At 40.1% G+C, this 21,077-nt stretch overlaps 1 protein-coding gene across 1 annotated transcript; it reads left to right on the top strand.

Moving 5' to 3' along the window:
- Positions 1-6,391: 6,391 nt before the first annotated feature.
- Positions 6,392-15,979, top strand: LOC101626029 (T-complex protein 11 X-linked protein 2). Its single transcript, XM_004685900.1, has 9 exons — positions 6,392-6,518; positions 8,466-8,598; positions 10,834-10,954; positions 11,641-11,861; positions 12,888-13,024; positions 13,540-13,754; positions 13,850-14,031; positions 14,794-14,957; positions 15,747-15,979. Exons 1-9 carry the CDS (start codon positions 6,392-6,394, stop codon positions 15,977-15,979), a joined length of 1,533 nt encoding a protein of 510 aa, XP_004685957.1.
- The last annotated feature ends 5,098 nt before the right edge of the window (positions 15,980-21,077 follow it).

Below are 21,077 nucleotides of genomic sequence, written 5' to 3'. Positions count from 1 at the left end.
CACTGCTGAGGGGGGCAGCGGGTGGGTCAGGAGAGGTCTGCCGCGCCATGTGATCACCTCCCTGGTAGGCGGGGATCGAACTCATGCGGAAGTGGCTTTAGCTTCCTAGTGCAGTGCTTTAACCTGCTGCACCACCAGGGAGGGCCGCTAGGCTTCCTTTTTAATGGTTTCTAGTCTTAACCTTCTCACTTTCTTCATGCATTCCCCCCTCTTTCTAATTTTGTTTAGTCAAAAGATAAAAAGTGCTGGTGAAGATGCAGAGAAAAGAGAATCTTGTGCATGGGATGTTGGTGGGAATGTAAATTGGTACTGCCACTCTGAAAACAGGGTGATGATCTTCAAAATATTAAAAACAGAGCTACTGTAAGTTTCAGCAATTCCCTTTCTCGGCATATTTCTGAAGGAAATGCAATTTCAATCTTGGAGAGCTCTGCATCCCCTTGTCATTGCAGCATTATTTATGACAGCTAAGACATAGGAACAACTTAAGTATCCACCAATGGATGTATAGTAAAGAAATTATGGTAAATATAAACTATAAATGTATACCATAGAATATTTTCTCAGCCATTAAAAATAAGGAAACCCTACCATTAAACAACTTGACTGAAACTTGAGGGCATTATGTTAAGTGAAATAATTCAGACAGAGAAAGGCAAATATTGAGTGGTCTCTCTCATATGTGGAAAAGAAAAAACCTGAACTCAGATGCGGGGCAGAATGGTGGGTCAGGATAGTGTCTGAGGCATAGCTGGGGGAAATGATTAAAGTGGTCAAAGTATACAATGCTCACTTATAAGATGAACAAGATTAATAAATTTTGAGGATATAGTGTGCAGCATGAGTTCTTGTTAAAAATAATGCATTTTAAACCTGGAAGTGCTAGGAGTGTAGCTATGAAATGTTCTCATCATAAAAAAAAAAAAAACCTGTAGAAGTGACAGATATGTTAGCAAAATCTTATTTTGGTAAACATTTCACTATCTTTTCTATATCTATATATAGCTATCAAATCATATTGTACCCATTAAGTGTATCCCAAATAATAGATCTATTATATCTCAATAAACCTGGAAAAATTTTCAAAATTGACATCACTGTGGCCTCATTGTAGTAGTTAATTGGGGGTTAGGGAAAATAAAGTTAACTTGACGTCAGGACTTAGAGCAGAACTAGAGCATGCTACATAGCAGAGCTGCATTTTTTAAGAAACTGGGACCCTCAGAGGTCACATGGAAGAAGTTGCCAATCAACATGTGAAGAAAGTGACTTGGGACAATGTAGAGGATTTCACTCAAATATTTGATGGTTATATGTGACTATAGCCAGTAGAAGTTTGTAAAGTGTTATTCCCAAGGCATGTGTATGAAAATCACTCTTAGTGATCCTGCATCCTTAGAGGTTCCAATTCATTGAACCCAAATGATGAATATTTGTCTATTACCACCTCTCCTTTCAGGATGCTGACTTAATGCATTTTTCCATCTGTCTACTGTGTCTTTCAAGTAGAAATATTTGTATCTTGGGAATTGATAAGCATTAATGTCTTAAGAAGAAATTAATGGAGTAGTCTGCAAGACAGTTAAACTTTAGCTCATTTGTTTTCTAAGTGTGGTTCCTGGGTGAGCAATATCAATATCAACAGAGAACTTGCTAGAAATACCTAAGGCCTCATCTTAGATCTACTAAATTAGAAACTGGGGGTGGGTGGGCAGATTGTGCAATAATAACATGTTCTAACCCCTGCTTTCTTTTCTTTTTAAATATTTATTTATTTATTCATACAGAACTAGGGTATTGGCTAGAGGTGCAGGGGCAGGGTGTGTGTGAAAGGATTCACCAGAGACAGAGTGGGGAGCCGTACAGGCAGACTGAAAAAGTACACTGCTAAGGGGATCAGCAGGCGAGGCAGGAGAGGTCTGCCACGCCATGTGGTCACCTCTGGGGACAGGGATCCAACTCGCAGTGAAGCGGCTGCAGCAAGCTTGCAGTGCTGCACTTTAACCCACTGAGCCACCAGGGAGGGCCTCTAACACCTGCTTTCTATGTGATTCGATGCACATTCAAAATTAAGAACTACTGCTTTAGACAAATGGTTCACCACCAAAAACACTTTCAGAACTGGGCTAGGACAGACACTTGGGGAAGGATAAAAACATTTCTTTAAATGACTTAAGTCAACAGCTTAGTTAGGCCAAAAATGTCTACATAGGGATTATGACAGATGAGTAAAGGAGAATCCTTATCCTTCAAGAACTTACTGTCTCATAGAAAGAATAATGTAAGAATGCAAATTAGTGATTGCTGTCAAAAAGCGTATGTGAAGGCCTTAAGAAAAGTGGGTGTAAAATAATGGGAGTCACATCTTGGGATGTGAATCTAGCCTTTGTAGGTCGGTGTACAGCAAGATTCTATGCTCCTTTACCTTAAAATGATCAGTGGGCAGAGTATCCTTGTTAGAGGTGGAAATAAAGTAAAAATTAACAAGCTCTGTTTCGTGAATCATAGGAGGGAAAAGCTGTGATGCATATGATTCAACCAGCAAGGGTTTCCATGCAGCTAGGATTTGGAACTCAGACCTACTTTCACAGAGACTGGACCTGAATTGTAAGGGGACAGGCAATTCATAAGCAGAAGAGATGTGGGGCAGAGAGAGATGTGGGGGAGAAAAGAGAGAAGCAGCATTATCATCACCATCACAGGGACGAAAAAAATATGGGAATTCCTTTGATTTCTTTGCTTTACCTGGGGATCATTGGTCTGTCTTTTGAGTAAAGTCCTAGCTTTTACACCTGCTTCAGAAGACTGTGTTTTCCACTCCAAAGTAGGTTTCATTAGAAGAGTTCTGCCATGTGTATCTAGGCCTTTTTCTAGGCACTTGGTTGCTTCAATGTACAGAACCTAATTCATTCTGATCCAGTAATCATCCCATTGCACCATGACCATTTAAGGCTAGTTTTTTTTTTAGATTTATTTATTTATGAATACAAAACTGGGATACAGGCCAGAGGTGCAGGGGCAGTGAGAGGATTCACCAGAGACAGAGTGGGGAGCAGAACAGGCAGATCGTAGAAGTACACTGCTGAGGGGAGCAGCGGGTGGGTCAGGAGAGGTCTGCTGCACCATGTGGATCACCTCTGGGGCAGGTGGGGATTGAACTCATGCAGAAGTGGTTTTTAGCTTCCTAGTGCTGTGCTTTAACTTGCTGCGCCACCAGGGAGGGCCTAGGGCTAGTTTTTTTAATGACCCTAGAGACAGCATTGGAGCAATAATTGGAATCTAGAGTCTCCTTCCTTTAGCACCAGCTCAGAGAGTGTTCTGTGCACAGTAAATTTACCAGGTTACAGCTCAACTGCTCTGTTTCTGTAGTCTGTTTTTATAACCAAAAATTTCCACAAGTTAATGGTGTCTTCTCATCTGCATCCTTCTTAAGTGCAGCAGAATTATTTGGGCAGTTGTTTTACACATTTATCCCAACAGTGTACACAGAGCAGTGTACACAGTTATCAAGAACATTAAAGGGCAAAATGTCATAAAGAACATACTGGAAGTTGATTAAAAGAGAAAAGACAGCTAAATAATTTCATGCCTGCTTGATCTTGGCAAAATATAAAAAAAAAAAACCTCATTTGTAATATGAATTAAAATCCTCATGAAATGGCATAGTCTTGTGAGTTTTATAAGTGCCCTACAATTTAACTAGTGGTGCAGACACACATCTATAGGCATATCTTGCCCCTGGTATCTTAAATATATTGATATATATTTGATCATTGGCTTTGCATACTCCTATCTGTATGATATTGAGCAAATAGTTATTTCTTGTGGTTCAGTTTCAACATCCATAGCTTGATCTTTGAAGGCTTTTTTTGATTAGCTCAGGGCACAAAGCAAAAGAACTGTATAACCACAAAGGTATAGAGTGAACTGATTCTTGTTTTAATTACCTATCATTGATTTACATCCTTGTAAATTTTTTGACAATATAGGATCTCCCCCTTAGGGGGGAAATCTGTAGCTTGCACACCACCAGAGTCCTTCACCATAATCCCTTATGCTTTTCCTTCAACCTGTTCTCACCACTTTCCCCTTCCTGGATGCCTCAGAGCTGTGGTAAGCTTTCAAGTATTGATTTTAAAGATTTTTTGGCTCCTCTATATTCCACATATAAATGAAATCATACAAACCTGATGTTTTTATGGAAACACTGAACAGTTTTTTTTTTTCCAAACAGCAGTTAGCTCCACTCTTTCTGTGCTCAATTCTATATTGAAATAGCTATCACAAACATATGCAGAATTCCATGTTCTATGATTGGTGGGGGGAAAGTTGGGAATTAGGAAGTGGGGAAAGTTTTCATTACTTGATAAAACAGTCATTACTTGATTCATATTGATTCATAGTTGACATTACTGAGGCAAATGATACTAAGAGGGGATGAGGAAGGTATTTATAGTTAGTATTTATTAATATCACACATGCTCCAGCTAAGCAATAACTTTTCTGACCAAGGTCCTTCACAGCCTCTGGAACCTGGAGGGTAGATTGGAGTTTCCTTAGTCTTGAAAGTTCCTGAAACTTCCCTTCATAACTTGTTTTCTGAAAACCCCCATGTTGTATAAGATAAGCATTGGCTTTGCACACTCCTATCTGTATGATGTTAAGCACTATTTATACGAACAAGTCAAGGATTGGGGTGAGAATTTGGTCAAATTATTGTCTTCTATGAAAAATAAGTTAACAGGTTAAGAAGCTAAGTCAAAATAAAAGAGCAGGATGGATTAGTGCAGTGTGGAAACATTTTTTTTAAAAACATGCATACTCCTCCCTAATTTATAACAGACCAATTCAGAGGTTCCCCGCCCCTCACTGGTAACTTGCCAGTACAGTGAGAAAGTGGACTAAGAATAAAAAAAAATCAAGATGAACGTGCTTAGAGTTCAGCACTCTCTGGGGTCAATGTGATCTCCAAGGTTTATAGCTGGTTTCTAATGAAGAACATGGCAGGAATTCAACTGGAAGAACCAAATCAAAAACTAATCTTCCTTTCATATTGATAGTGTTGACCTTTCACTATGCGGCTCCTGGACCAGTCTTTTTAAATGATTCTTGGTTTGTATATTTATAAAATGAGTGTTTAATAGCCTATGCATCTTTGTGTGTAGGATTCACTTATTATTAAAAACTAATGTTCTTCCTTCCTAAATGATTATTTTTATTTTCCTCCCACGGGGAAGAAGAGACAATAAATTTGAACAGTTCTTCACCTGTGGGGAGGAAAAGGATTTGAGATTGTCTTAGATATCAAAGGCCTTCAACCCTACAAAAAAGGGAATGAGAGCCCTCTCTGGTGGCGCAGTGGGTTAAAGCACAGCACGAAGAAGCTAAAGCCGCTTCAACATGAGTTTGATCCCGCCCCAGAGGTGATCCATAAGGCGCTGCAGACCTCTCCCGACCCGACCAGCCGGCTGCTCTCTTCAGCAGTGTACTTCGTCAGTCGGTTCTGTCTCCCTTCAGCAGTGTACTTTGTCAGTCGGCTCTGTCTCGGGTGAATCCTCTCACCACCCCTGCACCTCTGGCTAATGAGAAATTCCTATCACCCAGGTATGTGACCTTGCTTGACTTTTCTGACCTCTTTGTTCCCATGGCATTGTATATCTGTCCCCTGTCTTACTATTAAGACAATGGTCCCTTTGTTTGTTGGTCTTGGACTCTTCCATTTGCATTGAGTGTTAGGGGTGCGTTCCACCTAAGTCTCCATCCTATCTATGGTCACATCTGATCCTTGCTTGCTGATTCCCCCCTCTTGCCCCATCCACAATGGTACATCCCTGCTCTAGCTAAGGGAGGCGCAGGGAATTCGCCAACATCTTCAGCTGTGGGCCATACAGTTAAAGACCCAGGGTGAGTAAGGTGCCAGCACCAAAAGAACTGGGGGTGGAGGAGCCTCTTGCTTCCTGAAACCATGGGTCTGGGAAAGAAGTTGAGGTCTGGGATAGAAGTTAAGAGCTGCTTTCCAGGTTAATAAAACGTAGCCAGAGTCAAGGAAGTTTCCTCTCCCAGCTTAGCTAGTTAGGTGACTTGTGCCCCCTGGCAAGTCATTGCCCATCTCTAGACCTTGATTTTCTCTTCATTTGCCCAACGCTGAACTTCTTTGATCTCAGGAAAGGCAGCCCCATTGCGCCCAAGTTCTTCTTCCCAAAAGGCTGTTTGAGAACATAGCTTCTCTGAAGAGGTGCCCTTGAAGTCCTTGTCCCTAACCTCCGCAAATGGGAGCACAGGTTTAGTGGTCAGGGCAGACAAAGAACCCCCTTTTCCCACACCCCTTGGTCAGAGTCAGATTTTACCACCAGCAGCTTGATTTTACTTCTCAATTCCAGATAACATCAAGATGCCCAAAACTAAGGAAACCATGTTCCAGAATAACCCCAGTGAAGCAGAAAGGGAAGCCCACAAGCCTAGAACATCAGGGAAGAGCCAAGAAAACAATGACATCTGTTTAGATGACCACTGTCATGGTAGGTCCAGAATTTCGTCCACATTTCTTTGGATAATGCTTGATAACAGTGAGGTTAGAGAAACAGTCTGTGGCTTAAGTGCTTTTTAAAGAGCACAGAAAGCTCCTGACTTGCTTGCATTGTTCTTGGCCTCTGTATTTCCATTACTCCTCTTTTGGATCATTTCCCCCATTTTTTAACCTTCTAATCTTTACATATATAACCTAGGTATTTTGACTCTAGAGAAAGAGGCCCACAAAGCATAATTCCTTGTCTTTGACAAACTTGGGAGTATTTGAGTTACTTTAAAGCCTGCATTATTGTATTTTACTTGCATTATTGTATTTTTATTTTGTAGATTGTACATTACAGATCAAAGATTTGAAAGAATCCAGATAATTTAGTGCTAGAATTGTATTTTGTCCTTTTCCAGGGACACGTTGTTGACATAAGGATTATTATTATCACTGATCCAAAATAAAATTCTTTAGGTCTGTAATATTTTTACACATACGCAGGAGCATGAGGTAACCCCCCCCCCCATAGCTTATGGTACACAGTTGAGGTTTTGGTTTGACTAGCCCAACCTCATAGGAATTCAAATTGAAGTGCTCTTATGAATAGTCTCCAGTGAATTTAAAAAAAATTAGTCAGAAGATATGTTAACAAATGTAATGATTTGATCTAAAGTGTTGAAGAGAAAAATGGAGAAAACAGTGGGAAGACTTGATGCTATTAAGTTAAATTATATGTTTTGTTAGTGGACACTTAAGATCACTGCTAGAAAACAATTACAATTCTTAGTCCATAATGTATTTAAGATAATTTAATGAATTGACTAGCATTTAATGATTAGATAGCATATATTATATATACACATAACTTTAGTTAGGGTAATAAGATATGGATTGTTGGTACTAACTTGTTGAAAGACTTTGTTGTGAGATTTAAGATTCTTACATGTGAATGCTATTATATCTTTAGGACAGATAGTTCTCTCTGAACAAGTTAGGAAACTATATTGAAAGTGAGTGATAAAATAGTTTTATTGCATGTTTTAGTATTTATATCAAGTATACCAAGTAATGATTATAATTACTGTATGTGCTTATTGTATACCACTGTTACAAGTAGTCTGTATAATGAACTTAAAGCAGTGATTCTCAAACTCCAGTGCTAGGATAAGTACTACCATCATTCTTACCAATATTAAATTAAACAGAGATGTTGTAATGAGGTTTTTAAAAATAAAATAAAGTTGTATTTATAAAGTAAAAATACATTTATATTCATTTATACTGATATATATATATTCATTTATAAAAAATAAATGAAGTTTTATTTATATAAAATTACTCTTTTGCCGTTTGGGATGTTAAAATATGTTTTTGTGTAGTTATTTGTATGAAGGTTAAGTGGATCTTATGTTTATTCATATACTGTCCATATATTGAAAAATAAAAATTGAGAAATTATTGTCAGTCACTCATTTTTAAAAATTTTTTTGGTGTGTAGAATCTGCAGATTTGGGAACCATGGAACTTCATAGGCATCTAGTAAGATTTGTGGTGCTATCTGAAAAGAGACTCTCATCATGTGCTCCTTCCTGTCTCATCAGATGTAGGAAAGGGTAGTAGAAACAGTACCTTTTAAGTAAACATTTACTTGTAAACCACACACTTCACTGTTTACCTATTCTGTTTTACTCCTTCAAGTGAATGTCTTGAAATCAGTCTTACTTTTTGTTTTTCATAGCTTTTTCTCCTCCTCAAGCCTGACTTCTCTGAGTTTCTATTGCTGTTAAAGGGCAAGAGTTCAAAAAACCTCAAATATTAGAATGAGTGAGCCAGTATAAGACTCTTTTGATGAACCTAACTTGGGGGGGGGGTCCTTACTTACTGAATCTCTGTATAAAACAGAAATTGTACTTGTGTGGGTTCCCTTTTTTTGATTGTGGTCTCTTTCCAGAGAGCCAACCTGAAGTACTTCCCATCACAAGTCTCATAGAGGTGGTTAATGAAGTCTCAAAGCTTAGCATTGCTCATGAAATTGTGGTAAACCAAGATTTTTATATGGAAGAGAGTGTTTTACCACCCAACAGGTACAGATTCTTCTATTTTTCCATTTTATTCTTTGTGGCATAGGTACATTCTTTGTGACATAGCACAAATGACATTGGCTCAGGTTGTGGAAGTATTTTCATTAACTCAAGCAAAGTCTTAAATGGTGCCAACAAACAAATAAATTATATAATTATTAGCTTCAGAGTTAGCACAGGAAAATTATCCTGAAAGAGGGAATAAACCAATGCACCTATTATCAGAACATTCATTTGGGTGTCTTAGCTAACAACAGAAGAGCATGATTTCAGATCTTTTCAGTTTTGGAGGAAGTAGAAACAGTTACTACTTCAGTTGTCTACAGTTAAACAAAAGCAACGAAAATATTTCTTGCTAATAGTGATATTGCCACATTTTCATGGGATAAAAGATTTCAGGAAACATTTCTACATCATAATCAGAATCATAAAGAATCTGTGGACCAAGATCAGAAGAACATTATTGATAAATTATGCTCCTCGAAAATCAGACTTTATTATGTTTTACAATAATTATATTGATTTTACAATACATAAATAAAAGTGATTTAATAAGTACAAACTGAATTCTTCTAATGTTTTCTTAAATTAAATGGGTCAATTTCTTTATTAGAACTTAAATGGTATGGCGCTTCTAGTTTCCCACTTAAATGCTTCTATTCTTTGCCACTTTAGGGATTCTGTTACTAAATCACTCAGTTTTGTTTTTTTTTTTAAGTAAACTGTTAAGTTGCTCAGTGTTTCTCTTGATCTTCCCACTCATTAGTTGGCTCTTGCCTGTCACCAAGAGGTACTCAAGCCAGACACAACTTCCCAAAGAACATTTTCACCAAACATAGGTCTATTAGCATCTTTTTCACTGCCTTCACTGTCCCTGGAACCCTAGTTAAGATATATTTTTCTGTTGGCAGTAGTGCAGAGACAGTGAAATTAAGAGTGAAGGTTTATTTAAAGTGACTGGGATCATGGTGGTGATAGAGTATATAAATAAAGGAGAGGGAATAATACCATTTAGAACTTGATTGTCAATTTTAACATCTTTACTGTAGTATAGTAATGTAAAATGTATACTAGAAAAGAGACTGAAATAGAATATGGAGTTATCTATTATTTATAGATAATTGATGACTGGTTTTACCTTTGGGCTTATAAAATGATACTAATTATGATTATATCTTTCAGATATTTATTCAACAGCCATTGAGTACTTAGGTGGGAGGCAGAATGTTGAATGTTGGAGACATACAGATGAATAAGATGCTGGCTTAGCCATCAAGAAGTTTCTGCAGAGGAGACAGTCAAATAGTAGATAGCTGTTGCATAGTGGGAGAGACAAGAAAGGTCTGCTGCACCATGTGGGTCAGCTCCCTGGTCTGAGGATTGAACTCACCGCAGTGGCTAGCGATAGCTTGATAGTGCTGAGACTAAACTCTACGTCACCAGGGAGGCCCTGCTATTATAATTTTCAAAGGGCAAAGGTCAAACTTTCTGATTTTTATGACCAAAGCACAGGTTGGAAAGGAAAGAAAATGAGTTCAGTATTTGACTTGCCAAGTTGGAGGTTTAAGTAAAACTTTTGAATGTTACCAAGTTGTAAAATTCCTATTTTTTTTAAAAGATTTATTTATTCATACAGAACTGGGGTACAGGCCAGAGATGTGGATGGTGAGAGGAGTCACCAGAGACAGAGTGGGGAGCAGAACAGGCAGATCGACGAAGTACACTGCTGAAGGGAGCAGGGGGCGGGTCAGGAGAGGTCTGCCACGCCATGTGGTCACCTCCGGGGCAGGCGGGAATCGAACTCATGCGGAAGTGACTTAAGCTTCTTAGTGCTGTGCTTTAACCCTCTGCGTCACCAGGGAGGGCCGGAAAATTCCTAAACTTAAAGACTGAAGGAACAAGATGATTTATCACAAATGTGTAAGTCTGTGGATTCAGAAACTTAGGCAGAGCTGAGGTAGAGAACTCTGGGGGGCTTAACTCTTAATTATGTTTTTTTCCGACTGTGGAAGGAGAGCTGTAAAACCATTTAGTAGCCTTCAAAGAGGACTGGGCTAACACCTATGCATCTGAGAACAAAATTAATTTAATCAGATTTACTCAAGTATTAAATATAGTTCCATGTTTGTCAATTTAAAGGTCTTTCATTGTCTTAAACGCTGTTTGGGATTTAGGAGATGGTTATCCTATATCAATTTTCAGGGCAAAGAGCTATTTGTTCATTTAACCTTTTTGTAGTCTGGAAGGCAGGTTCATGGAGACGATGTATAATGCTTTTTGGGACCATCTGAAAGAGCAGCTATCAAGTACTCCTCCTGACTTCACATGTGTTCTTGAACTTCTAAAAGTAGTTAAAGAGGTGAGTAGCCAACTCCCCATTTGTGGATATGTCCTGGGGCATCCCAAACCCTTGGATTGTTGATGGCTACCAATGGCCTAAGTAGCATACTTCCTTTCCCAACATTGTCTACTACTTAAACAGATAAAATGGGGAGCTTCCATAAATATTTTATTCCACAAATAAAATGGAAGCTCCCCATTTTATCTGTATGAGTTGGAAAGCGGATATCTTGCTGTAACAACACAGTATATCATTCAGGTAAACAGATTGTCACTTTTGAGTCAAAATCTATTTCAAGTGACCTTAAAGGGTTTCTTTGCTTATCTCACTCTCACTTTACCCTTTTAAGTCAAACCATCTAAAGATGTCATTACCCCTTATTAGAATGCCTTAGCACCTTGTGATGGTGTGTTGTAAAATATTTTTTAATGTCTTGCACATTTTTAATCACATGTTTAGTTTTATTCTTACCTTTACCTTATTTTTTTCCAGAAAATAATGTTAGTGCTGTTACTACTAATTGTATCGGTGCCACGAATTGCAATTGGCCCTTAAATAGAGAGGAACAATATACTTCATAAAAAAATGTAAAGACCTAATTTCTTGACGGTTAAGAGATACAGACCAGGAAGTCTTTGTCTTAGGAGGGTGTTATTTGGAAAAAGATGGGCATTCTAAACTTTTTGATTTTGCTTTCTATATAGATTCTTCTGTCACTGCTGTTACCACGCCAGACTCGTCTAAGAAAAGAGATTCAAGATGCCTTGGACATAGACCTTCTCACACAAGAAGCAGAGCACGGGGCCCTGGATGTCCCTCACCTGTCTGACTACATTCTCAGTTTGATGAGCATGCTGTGTGCACCAGTGAGAGATGAGGCTGTGCAGAATCTAGAAAGCATAACAGATCCTGTGCAGTTGCTGAGGTGAGAAACTAGATGATCTGTCCCTGGAATTTGCCTTAAAACACCAAGCCAGGAAACTCCGAGTCAGATTCTGTGTTAGCTGCTATCTTAACTAGTTCTTCTGTACTGAAGAACAGACTACTATGTCTTTTTTCCTTCCTGGATGATTGGCTTTTATTCTCCAGGGACAGAGTCTCAGAACCACTTTGATGATATTTAGATCTTTTGGGAGCCATTGTAGACATGGTGTTGCTAAGAATTAGAGTACAGCATTTTTAAAAAAGATTTATTTATTTATGCATACAGAGCTGGGCTACAGGCCAGAGATGCAGGGGCGGTGAGAGGATTCACCAGAGACAGAGTGGGGAGCAGAACAGGCAGATCGACGAAGTACACTGCTGAGGGGAGCAGTGGGCGGATCAGGAGAGGTCTGCCATGCCATGTGGTTGCCTCCCGAGGCAGGGATCAAACTCATGCTGAAGTGGCTTTAGCTTCTCAGTGCTGTGCTTTAAACTGCTGCGCCAGAGGGAGGGCCATAGAGTACAGCATTTTTTCTTCTAGGTATTTCAAACAGCCCTTTCTCAGTTCTCCTTAATTTGAACCCTGTGAAGAGACAAGAATGAAGTTTATAACTATTTCACAGCCAGAAGAACAAAATCCCAGAAAGGTTAAATGATTTACCCAGTGAGTAAGATATTTGACTACCACCATTCCAATTACTCAGATGTGGTTGTTAAAACTCTGGTCATTTTTCTTTCACTGACTGCTCTTTTTCTGGGAATATGGAATGGCTAAACTGTAAGACCCCTAGACTGTTAGCTGTAAGATAAGGAAACATGTATATCCCTGGCTCTGCCAACAACTTACTCTGTGGTCTTGGATCTCTGGCAGTGATGTCTTTATTTGTAAATTTAAATGTGAGGTTTGTTTGTTTGTTTGAGATCCCTTTTAACTCTAAAACACTGTGTTTTTAAGACTCCCCACTTGTTTCATCTCCATGCTATATTTCCCCTCATAGCATAAATATTTGATTTCTCCCTATGACAGAGGTATCTTCCGTGTTCTGGGCCTGATGAGAATGGACATGGTGAACTATACAATCCAGAGCCTTCGACCCTATCTCCAAGAAAATTCCATCCATTATGAAAGAGCTAAATTTCAGGAGCTCCTTGACAAGCAGCCTAGTATGTTTAAGATCTAAGGGCAGGAAAGGGAAATTTGACCTTGGTTTGACTTCTTAGAGTAATAGAGTATGTTCTATTTTTTAAAAAAAGATTTATTTATTTATGTATACAGAACTGGGGTACATGCCAGAGGTGCAGGGGCGGTGAGAGGGTTCACCAGAGACAGAGTGGGGTGCAGAACAGACTGACTGACGAAGTACACTGCGGAGGGGAGCAGCGGGCAGGTCAGGAGAGGTCTGCAGCACCATGTGGGTCACCTCTGGGGCAGGGATCGAACTCATGCTAAAGTGGCTTTAAGATTCTTAGTGCTGTGGTTTAAGCCGCTACGCTATCGAGGTGGGGGGGGCTGTATTTTCTACTATTTAATAGATAGTTTCTTTCTGAGATAAGAGGTGGGGGAAAAGGGTATTTCTCTATGATAATAACCTGCAAAATCATTTCTTTATTGACTTAAAGTTTATCTTCAAACCTTGAAATCTGAAGAGATTCACATTTTTCCCCCTTGTATGTTACAGATCTTCTTGATTGCACTATTAAATGGCTAACCAAAGCAGCAGCAGACCTCACTGCAAAATCTCTGAGTTCTCTGGACTCTCTCACTTTCAACATGACCTGTTCGCATCCATGTCAGGAGGCTCACAGCTCAGAGTGTCTTACTCCCACAATGATACTATACCAAGGTTACCTAAACATTCTTGTCTGTGACTCTAAAAATGAAGAGTTCCCTGAGGTAGGAATATGTGTTGAAACACTTCCTTTCTGTCTGTATTCAATGCCTCCTTTGTAGCTTCCCTCTTATAGTTCCACTCTTCCCCACCTTACCAGACACTGATGATGGACAAAATACGGCTGCAGGAAATGGAGTCTCAATTGCATCAGTTAGCCATCTTGGCCTCAGTCTTGTTAGTGGCCAGAAGTTTCTCTGGTAATGCTTTATTCAGCTCCCCTGAATTTGTCCATAAAATGAAATGCATAACCAAGACCCTAACAGAGGAATTTAACTCCAGGTAAATTTCATAGATCTTTCCTAGACATGAACATATTATGTAGTGTTTTTGTGTGTATGTGTGTGGGAAGAGGTATATAGACAATTCATATATTAGTGCTTATTCTTTATCACAGGCAACAAAAGACCTTGGGAACCATTTGCAAAGATTGTTGATGTTTTGATAAATTGTACTGAGGCTTGGATAGAGCAAAATAAAACTTCCAAAGGGCAGAATGTGGAGGCTGGTTTGCTACAAATAATTCATTATCATGTTGCCAAAAATAAATCATTATATACTCAACTGGTGAACACTGTATTTGTGTGTATATTTTAATACATATTTCCAGAAGTTCACCAGTTGATCAACGATATTGATTGATTGTTCACTGCATGCAGGATACCACAACTTAAGTAAAAAGAGGAGCTAGAAAGTCAGTTCTTAAAATATATGTGGAATTAAATAGGAAAACAACCATGAAGAATAGTCAAACATATCTTAAAACAATAAGTAAAGTTTTGGAGGCTAAAGAATACTGAAGAGATCCAAATTTGAAACCAAGCCCTTGGTCAATTTACCTTGTTTTCTTTGAAATGGAATATAGGACTATATGCATCAATTAGATAGCAGTTTGAGGGTAGCAATGAAGGTAGTTCAGCTGCTTACTAGGTCCTCTTATCAGGTGGAAGCTAGAATTTCTGTTGAGTAAACCTGGATTCTGGTGTGGCACTCCGGATTTTGCCCCTATGCCAGGGTCACTCTTTCCTACCTTTCATTATCTAGGCCTGATGAAGTTATGCTGAATGTGAGTGAAAAAGTGTCTCAGGAAATCCATGATGGCCTCAGAAGCATGGGCCTCAAAGTTCTGAGCAATGAAAACAAAGCATCTCTTATAGGACAACTCCAGAACATTGCCAAGAAAGACAACTGTGTTCGTAAAGTCATTGGTAAGGGTCTCCATGGTGGTTGGAAAGTTCAAGAAAGTGTAAGAGGCATAATTAGATCCACCCCTGTAAGTCAGTTACCAGATTATTTGAAAATGGAAATGCATGAACATTGGGAACATTTCTTCACCTATAATGCGTGGGATTGAAATGAATCACTTTCATTCTGAAGAGTGGATGTATGGTGTTATGGATCTGCAGTTAAGATGTCACTTATATGCGTAAGAAACCATCTCACTAATCCTACTAGGCCGTCTGGTCATTAGTTAATAACTGTCCAAACTGCACAGAGGGCAGTGTTGTCCATCCCATATGGACCCCTGGACTCCTCCAGGACTGATGCTGACTTACTCTGTAGGATTCTGTGGTGGGATGGAAGCAAGGAATTTGGCCAGCTTGCCCCTAACTTTTGTACTTTTAACATACTTTGGTTTGGGTGGACCTGAATTTGGTATACTACAGTGTGTGCACTCAGAATTTCAGGTATGGTATTTAGCATCCTTTTGTTAGGTCAAATAAATCCCAAGATCTCACTTAGAGCAATGTAATCTTAAGAACAGCTAGAACTTTACTAGCTCATCATCTTTTGATCATTCTTTGGGAGGTTGATAACTCTCCCTTCTCCCAAACAAAAACAAATCTTATTTTCATGTTTTCCTTGAATAGGTTAGTCAGTGAATATCTCCTTTAACTTAAAACTTTAGTGAAAAGAGAGTACAAGGAGACCGTGGCTTTCTTCTGAAGTTTTTGATTTTCCCTTTGTCTTTTTTTTTTTTTTTTGCTTACTTATAGATCGACGAATTCGTTTGTTCCTCAAATGCTGTTTAGTTCGCAGCATGCAGGAGTCTCTACTAGACTTCCCCAGAGGCTTAATTCTCATTGAAGGGGAGCTGACAGAGCTAGGTTGGAAGTTTGTCAATCTGATGCATCACAATCAACAGGTATTTAGCCCCTACTATGAAGACATCCTGGAAAATATCATCAATCCAGCTGAAGCATGTAAAAAAGAAGCAAAATCTACTTAATAGTGCTGGATCCCAGTTATGGAAACAGGGAACCAGGGGAAAGGGCCAAGCATGTTCATGGGAAGGCAACACCTGAGGCCAGCGAGCATCCTGTCCTCTTCCTCTTGACAGCCAGGAACCAGCACACACAACTACAAGGTCCAAGCACTCACTCCAGCTGGCCAAACCCCCTTCATTAATTAAATGTTTGAGCTGCAAGAAAACCTTGTTTTCTTTTGTGTTGCAACTAAATCCAGATCTTATGCCCTGATCCCTGCACTAGCTGAGAAACCAGTGGGCCCTTGGTTTTCCCTTCATTGGGGGGATCATTCTTCAGTCTCCTGCATCAGGGGCCAGCATTTTCTCCAATAGAAAGTCATTTTCTTGGGGAAATAAGCAAACTGCTTCTGAAATTATGCAGAATGTTAGTGTAATTGTTTCTGGAAGTCAAATTCACTTCAAGAGGATGCATAGATCCCTTTTTCCAGCACCACATTTTCCTCTAATTTTAAAGGATGCAGTAGTAAGAGCTCCCACTTCCTATTCAGGTGCATGGCTTGAAGCAGTATGGAAGTTGAGAACTGGGTGAAAGTTGGTTGCTAGCAAGCATTCATTTCTCTTTCTCTCCCTCGCTTATGTCACCCTCACGACAACCACAAAGCAAAAACCTATAGCAAACACACAAAAGATCAAGGGAAGGTAATATGAACACACTACTTAAGGAAGTCATCAAACCACAAAGGAAGAGGGCAATGAAAAAAGAGAGGAAGTGAAAACTTGCAGAACTTAACCATTTTTTTTCTGCCTGAGGGAATCTACAGTAGATGCTCTCTTTTATATTTTCTAGTTCATTCATTGTTTTCTTGAGTTCCAGAATTTCTTTGTGGTACTTTTTAAAGCTTTCTTTTTCCTCCTTGACCTTTGTTTCCTACCTTCATTTGAGTTGTTTATCTGTGTTGTTTCGAAGCTGGCCAAGAATCCTTAAAACAGTTATTTTGAAGGCAGTTCTTCACCTTTCATTTCTAGGATGTCAGCTACTGGAAAATAATTTCTTTAATTCATGGTTTTGAGAGTTACTGTGTCCCTCCAAGTTTAAGGACATAATCACTTCCTCCAACTTTCACTGATTTTTCCAAGAGAGAGACACCTTCCCAGATCAGCCAAACTGGGGGCTCTGGAGGTCCCAGAGACTTTTCCATGGGTCATCCTGCTGCACTTATCCATTTCCTCTTCGAAGGAAGTGTTAGAATTGTATGCCTTCCTTCTTTTGCACAAAGCCATAACTTGGCCTGAGAGCCTCCAGTCTTTTTTCCCTAGGGCAGTACCCTGAGGTAGTCAAGGCCCCAGCCTTTTCCCAGTGCAGGGTTGAGCTGGCTCTCTTGAGGTGCTAATGCATGGCCTCCAGAGGCGCCAGTGGACGGTCCACAGGGGCCCACCTGGGGCATTAGCTGTGGGGGTGGGGCGTGCACAGTTCTGGGGCCAGTCACAGGCTAGTGTGGTTCCAGAGCCTTGCATCCACCATGGCTTGTGAGTGAGCCTCTTGGTAGAACCCACAAAGGGGGTAGTAACAACTGGGGCCATTTGCTGAGTTTCAAGTTTCATTTGCTGTGAGCCCTTGCAAGATACCCTGCTCCTTGCTGTCCCCAGATAATTCAGCCATGCCACTCTCCCCAGTGTTCTTGGTGGAGCAAGAAGGAAATGGGCTTTTGGGGAGCATCCTGCACAGCTCAGGGAAGCTAGGTGCTCACCACACACTCCCTTTCCATCATGGGGTAAATAGAAGTTTAAGCAGGGGCTCTCTTGGCATTGAGCGATGTAGTCTTGCAAGAGAGGTGACCTTAGCAAGTAAAATTGTTCTTTATACCCTCTTTGATGTGTCTGCTCTTGATTTTTTTCCCCAAGAGAGTAGTGCAACTTCTCCACTGAATACCCGAGCTGCCACAAAGGTCCTCCTCCTGTCTGTGATTGTCAAAGTCAGCCTTTATTTAAGTACTGAAAGCTTCTGCCATCTTGTGATGTCACATCATATTCTAGATGGATTATTTGAGCAGTAAAATGTTTGAGTGCCAACAAGAGGCAATCTGGAATAATGTTAATTCAAGAAATGTAAAAACGGATGAGCCACAGCAATTTATTTTTAATATTTTTTTGCATAGAGGTTTTTTTTTCCTCTGAAAAGTACTGGAAAATCATGCCCTCATAACTGACACAGATCAGTATGATACAGCAAATGGGCTCGCAGATAAGCATTTGTGGATTTGCTTTCTTTGACAAATTTATGACAGAATTGGTTTTCCCAGAGCTCTTAATTGATTGTGAGTTTGTTCTCCTTGCAGTTCCTCTTCCTTGACAGGTTTAGGTCAAGGAAAGGAATCCCAAAAAAGCAAATGATGGGAAAGCTTGCTGAAACATCCCCAAAGAGTGAGCCTATTACCTACATCTGAATTTTACATTGTGAGGGGCTTTGTTGGTACATTGAGCACTTTGTCAACTGTCTCTCTTTCCTAAATTGCTTAGCACTCATAATAAAGTTACTTCCAGATAAGTTAGTGAATTTCACAAAGGAACAACAAAAAGCATGCTTTGAATGTGATTTTCACAACAATGCAGACCAATCTGATGCTATCCCTTTCTACTGTTGCTAAGTGAGTAAATTTTGTTTTCTGAAAGTAAACTCCCAGGAGATATCTAGATTCGTTTAACACATTTGCATTTGATCTCAAAGCATTTAACTTGGCAGAAAAGCTACCCTGTTGTACCCATTTTCCATTTCTCTGTGTTAGATAAGCCACTCTTTGGGGACTAACACATTCATCCAAAGATGCCGAACAGAACCTAAAACCAGAAAAGAGAAAAATTCTTTTCATTACATTATGAAGTCACACGCAAGATAAATGACTTAGCATCCTGCCATACCTAAATAAACACAGCACCTGATAAATGTAGTTCCAGCCGGGACTGCAGACATATGTCATTCATCGGTGTCACCTCTGCCACAAGGTATTAAACAATGCTCACTGCTTCCCATGGAAGTAAGGAAATGATTTTTAAGAGAACTTGAGAAACTTCTGATAATCATCTCAGAGAAAGATTGACTTGAGTGTCTAGTCTGATGGAGCTAAACCTGACATAAAAAAGAGTCATTGTTACCATCCCTAGATTTGCCTTTTGGTGCAAGAAGCTGAACAAAGGTGGGGTAGATGAAGTTCTCTGGCATCTTTGATTGTTTATGTCCATCCATATGTAATTGTGGGAACTGGGAGTTCCTAGTTTAATCCCCAGTTGTATTGGTTAATGCCCAAAATAACCTAACCTACTGACCTGCCCACATGTTGTCTATATTTTTCACTCCAAGCATCACACTTCCTTTAATAAGGCAAGAATCCCACACAAATCTCTAGTCCTCCTTCCATACTTCAAATTGAAGCACAAAAGAAAAGGCAGTTGATTTATGCATTCATGCCACGTTGCCGACATTTAGCCCACTGATTCCAGCACTTAGATGGTATTGCTTGCCTAGGCCAACAATTCAGAAAGATGACATCACTTTCATTTCAGATGAAGCTGCATTTTCTTACACCAATCAGATATTCCTGAAATCACCATTTAAAATTCCGACAACATGTTCTGTCACATAATCTTTCTCTACCAATTCTAGGGAGGGACAAAATGTCACAATCTAAAGAATTCTGATTCCATGTATGTATAATGCTTGTAATTCCCCAAGAGAGCAGGTAAAATTTTTTACTTTAGGATAATTCACTTCTTTAATTTCATTTAAAAGAAGGGAATGCTTTCGTAACGTCAAGCATCTTATATGTGCCTCTAATAAACAACTGTCTGATTACTACAAGGATCATAGGGGGTCATGGACCTTAATTACGGTCACTAATTTGACACAGCTTTGGTTTTAACTACTGATAGCACTTGAGATTTTTAGAGGCATTTCAAGGAACTCTTTCCATCAGCTCAACTGTTCAGGACCTGGACATGGTTTTCCTGATTTTGTGTGTCAGTAGACTGAACTAACCTTATATTCCCATGAGGAACCTGGAAAAAGACCAAAATACGAAACCTAAAGCCAGATGTCTGTGGGAAATCTACATCTATGAAGATCTATAACTGAATTCTTAGGTGGCTGATGTGATAAGTACCTTACAACTTCCATTTCCTCATCTATAATGTCCCGTAATAGTGCTGACACCATAGAGTTCATTGTCTCTCTTCAAGTGATGTCCTTTGAAAGCACAGGGCACATAGTGATCATTGAAGCATAAGTTTTTTTCAAACCAAACAACACTGAAATCAAAGAGAAGTGCTTTGATTTCCTTTTGATGTTCATGAAACTAAGTGAACAACACTAGTACCTACTGCTGAGGCTCTTACAGGATTCCCCATCGGTGTCATTTTAAAGAAGAATGCATCTCACTGTTTTGTGTGTCATGTGCTATGTATTAACATTCATGCGTTATATGGGGAAATGGACATGGAATGAGCACATTGGGTAAAGCTCAACCCCGTGTGCTGTGTAGCATCGTAGGAGGGACCAACACCTCAGAGAAGGCGAGGAGTGCGCACAATCTCAGACCCCGGTCTCTCGGGGTTCATGTGCTGCTGAACCACCAAGGCCAAGACATCCCAAAGGATGGGGGGTTTGGCGAGGTCACACGACCAGCTGCGGGCACTGGAGACCCACCCTTTGGGTGCCCGCAGGGTCTCCGGAGTCGCAGCAGCCCGGCTTAGCCCGCTCAGCCATTACCCCGTCTCTGGCCCGGGATGTGGGGAAAGACTCTTGGAACTGCAGCCCCCGCCCCCGTCAGGTGGACTTCTGCTGAGGCTGTGGCCCAGGTGCCACCCTGTCCACCAGAGAACTAGACGCTCAGGGGCAACCAAACAGCCTCAGGCCCAGGCCGGCCAAGAGCTGGGCCGTGTTTCATTAAAGCCTTGTGAACGTGGGCGTGGGTTCATTCATTTTCAAGAGTCGGGAAATGTCATTCTTTTGATTTTCCTACGGTTCAGGTCAATGAAGAACCACGCTTGGGTGGTAGGCTGCACGAAACAGGCCTGCAGCCAGGTTCGGCACACGGGCCACGGTTCGCCGAGCCCCGGTCTCGGCTGA

Source organism: Condylura cristata, unplaced genomic scaffold (genome assembly GCF_000260355.1).
Source record: "Condylura cristata isolate star-nosed mole 26May11 unplaced genomic scaffold, ConCri1.0 scaffold00019, whole genome shotgun sequence".
Taxonomy (NCBI): domain Eukaryota; kingdom Metazoa; phylum Chordata; class Mammalia; order Eulipotyphla; family Talpidae; genus Condylura; species Condylura cristata.
The sequence above is the reverse complement of the archived record's forward strand: the minus strand, read 5'-3'. Positions and strand labels throughout refer to the sequence as shown.

Excerpts from the sequence above, each read along its gene's own strand:
- LOC101626029 (XM_004685900.1), top strand. The coding sequence starts at position 6,392 with ATGCCCAAAACTAAGGAAACCATGTTCCAGAATAACCCCAGTGAAGCA. Across the intron at positions 14,032-14,793 it reads ACAGAGGAATTTAACTCCAG|GCCTGATGAAGTTATGCTGA; the intron begins GTAAATTTCATA and ends TTCATTATCTAG. Across the intron at positions 14,958-15,746 it reads CTGTGTTCGTAAAGTCATTG|ATCGACGAATTCGTTTGTTC; the intron begins GTAAGGGTCTCC and ends GCTTACTTATAG.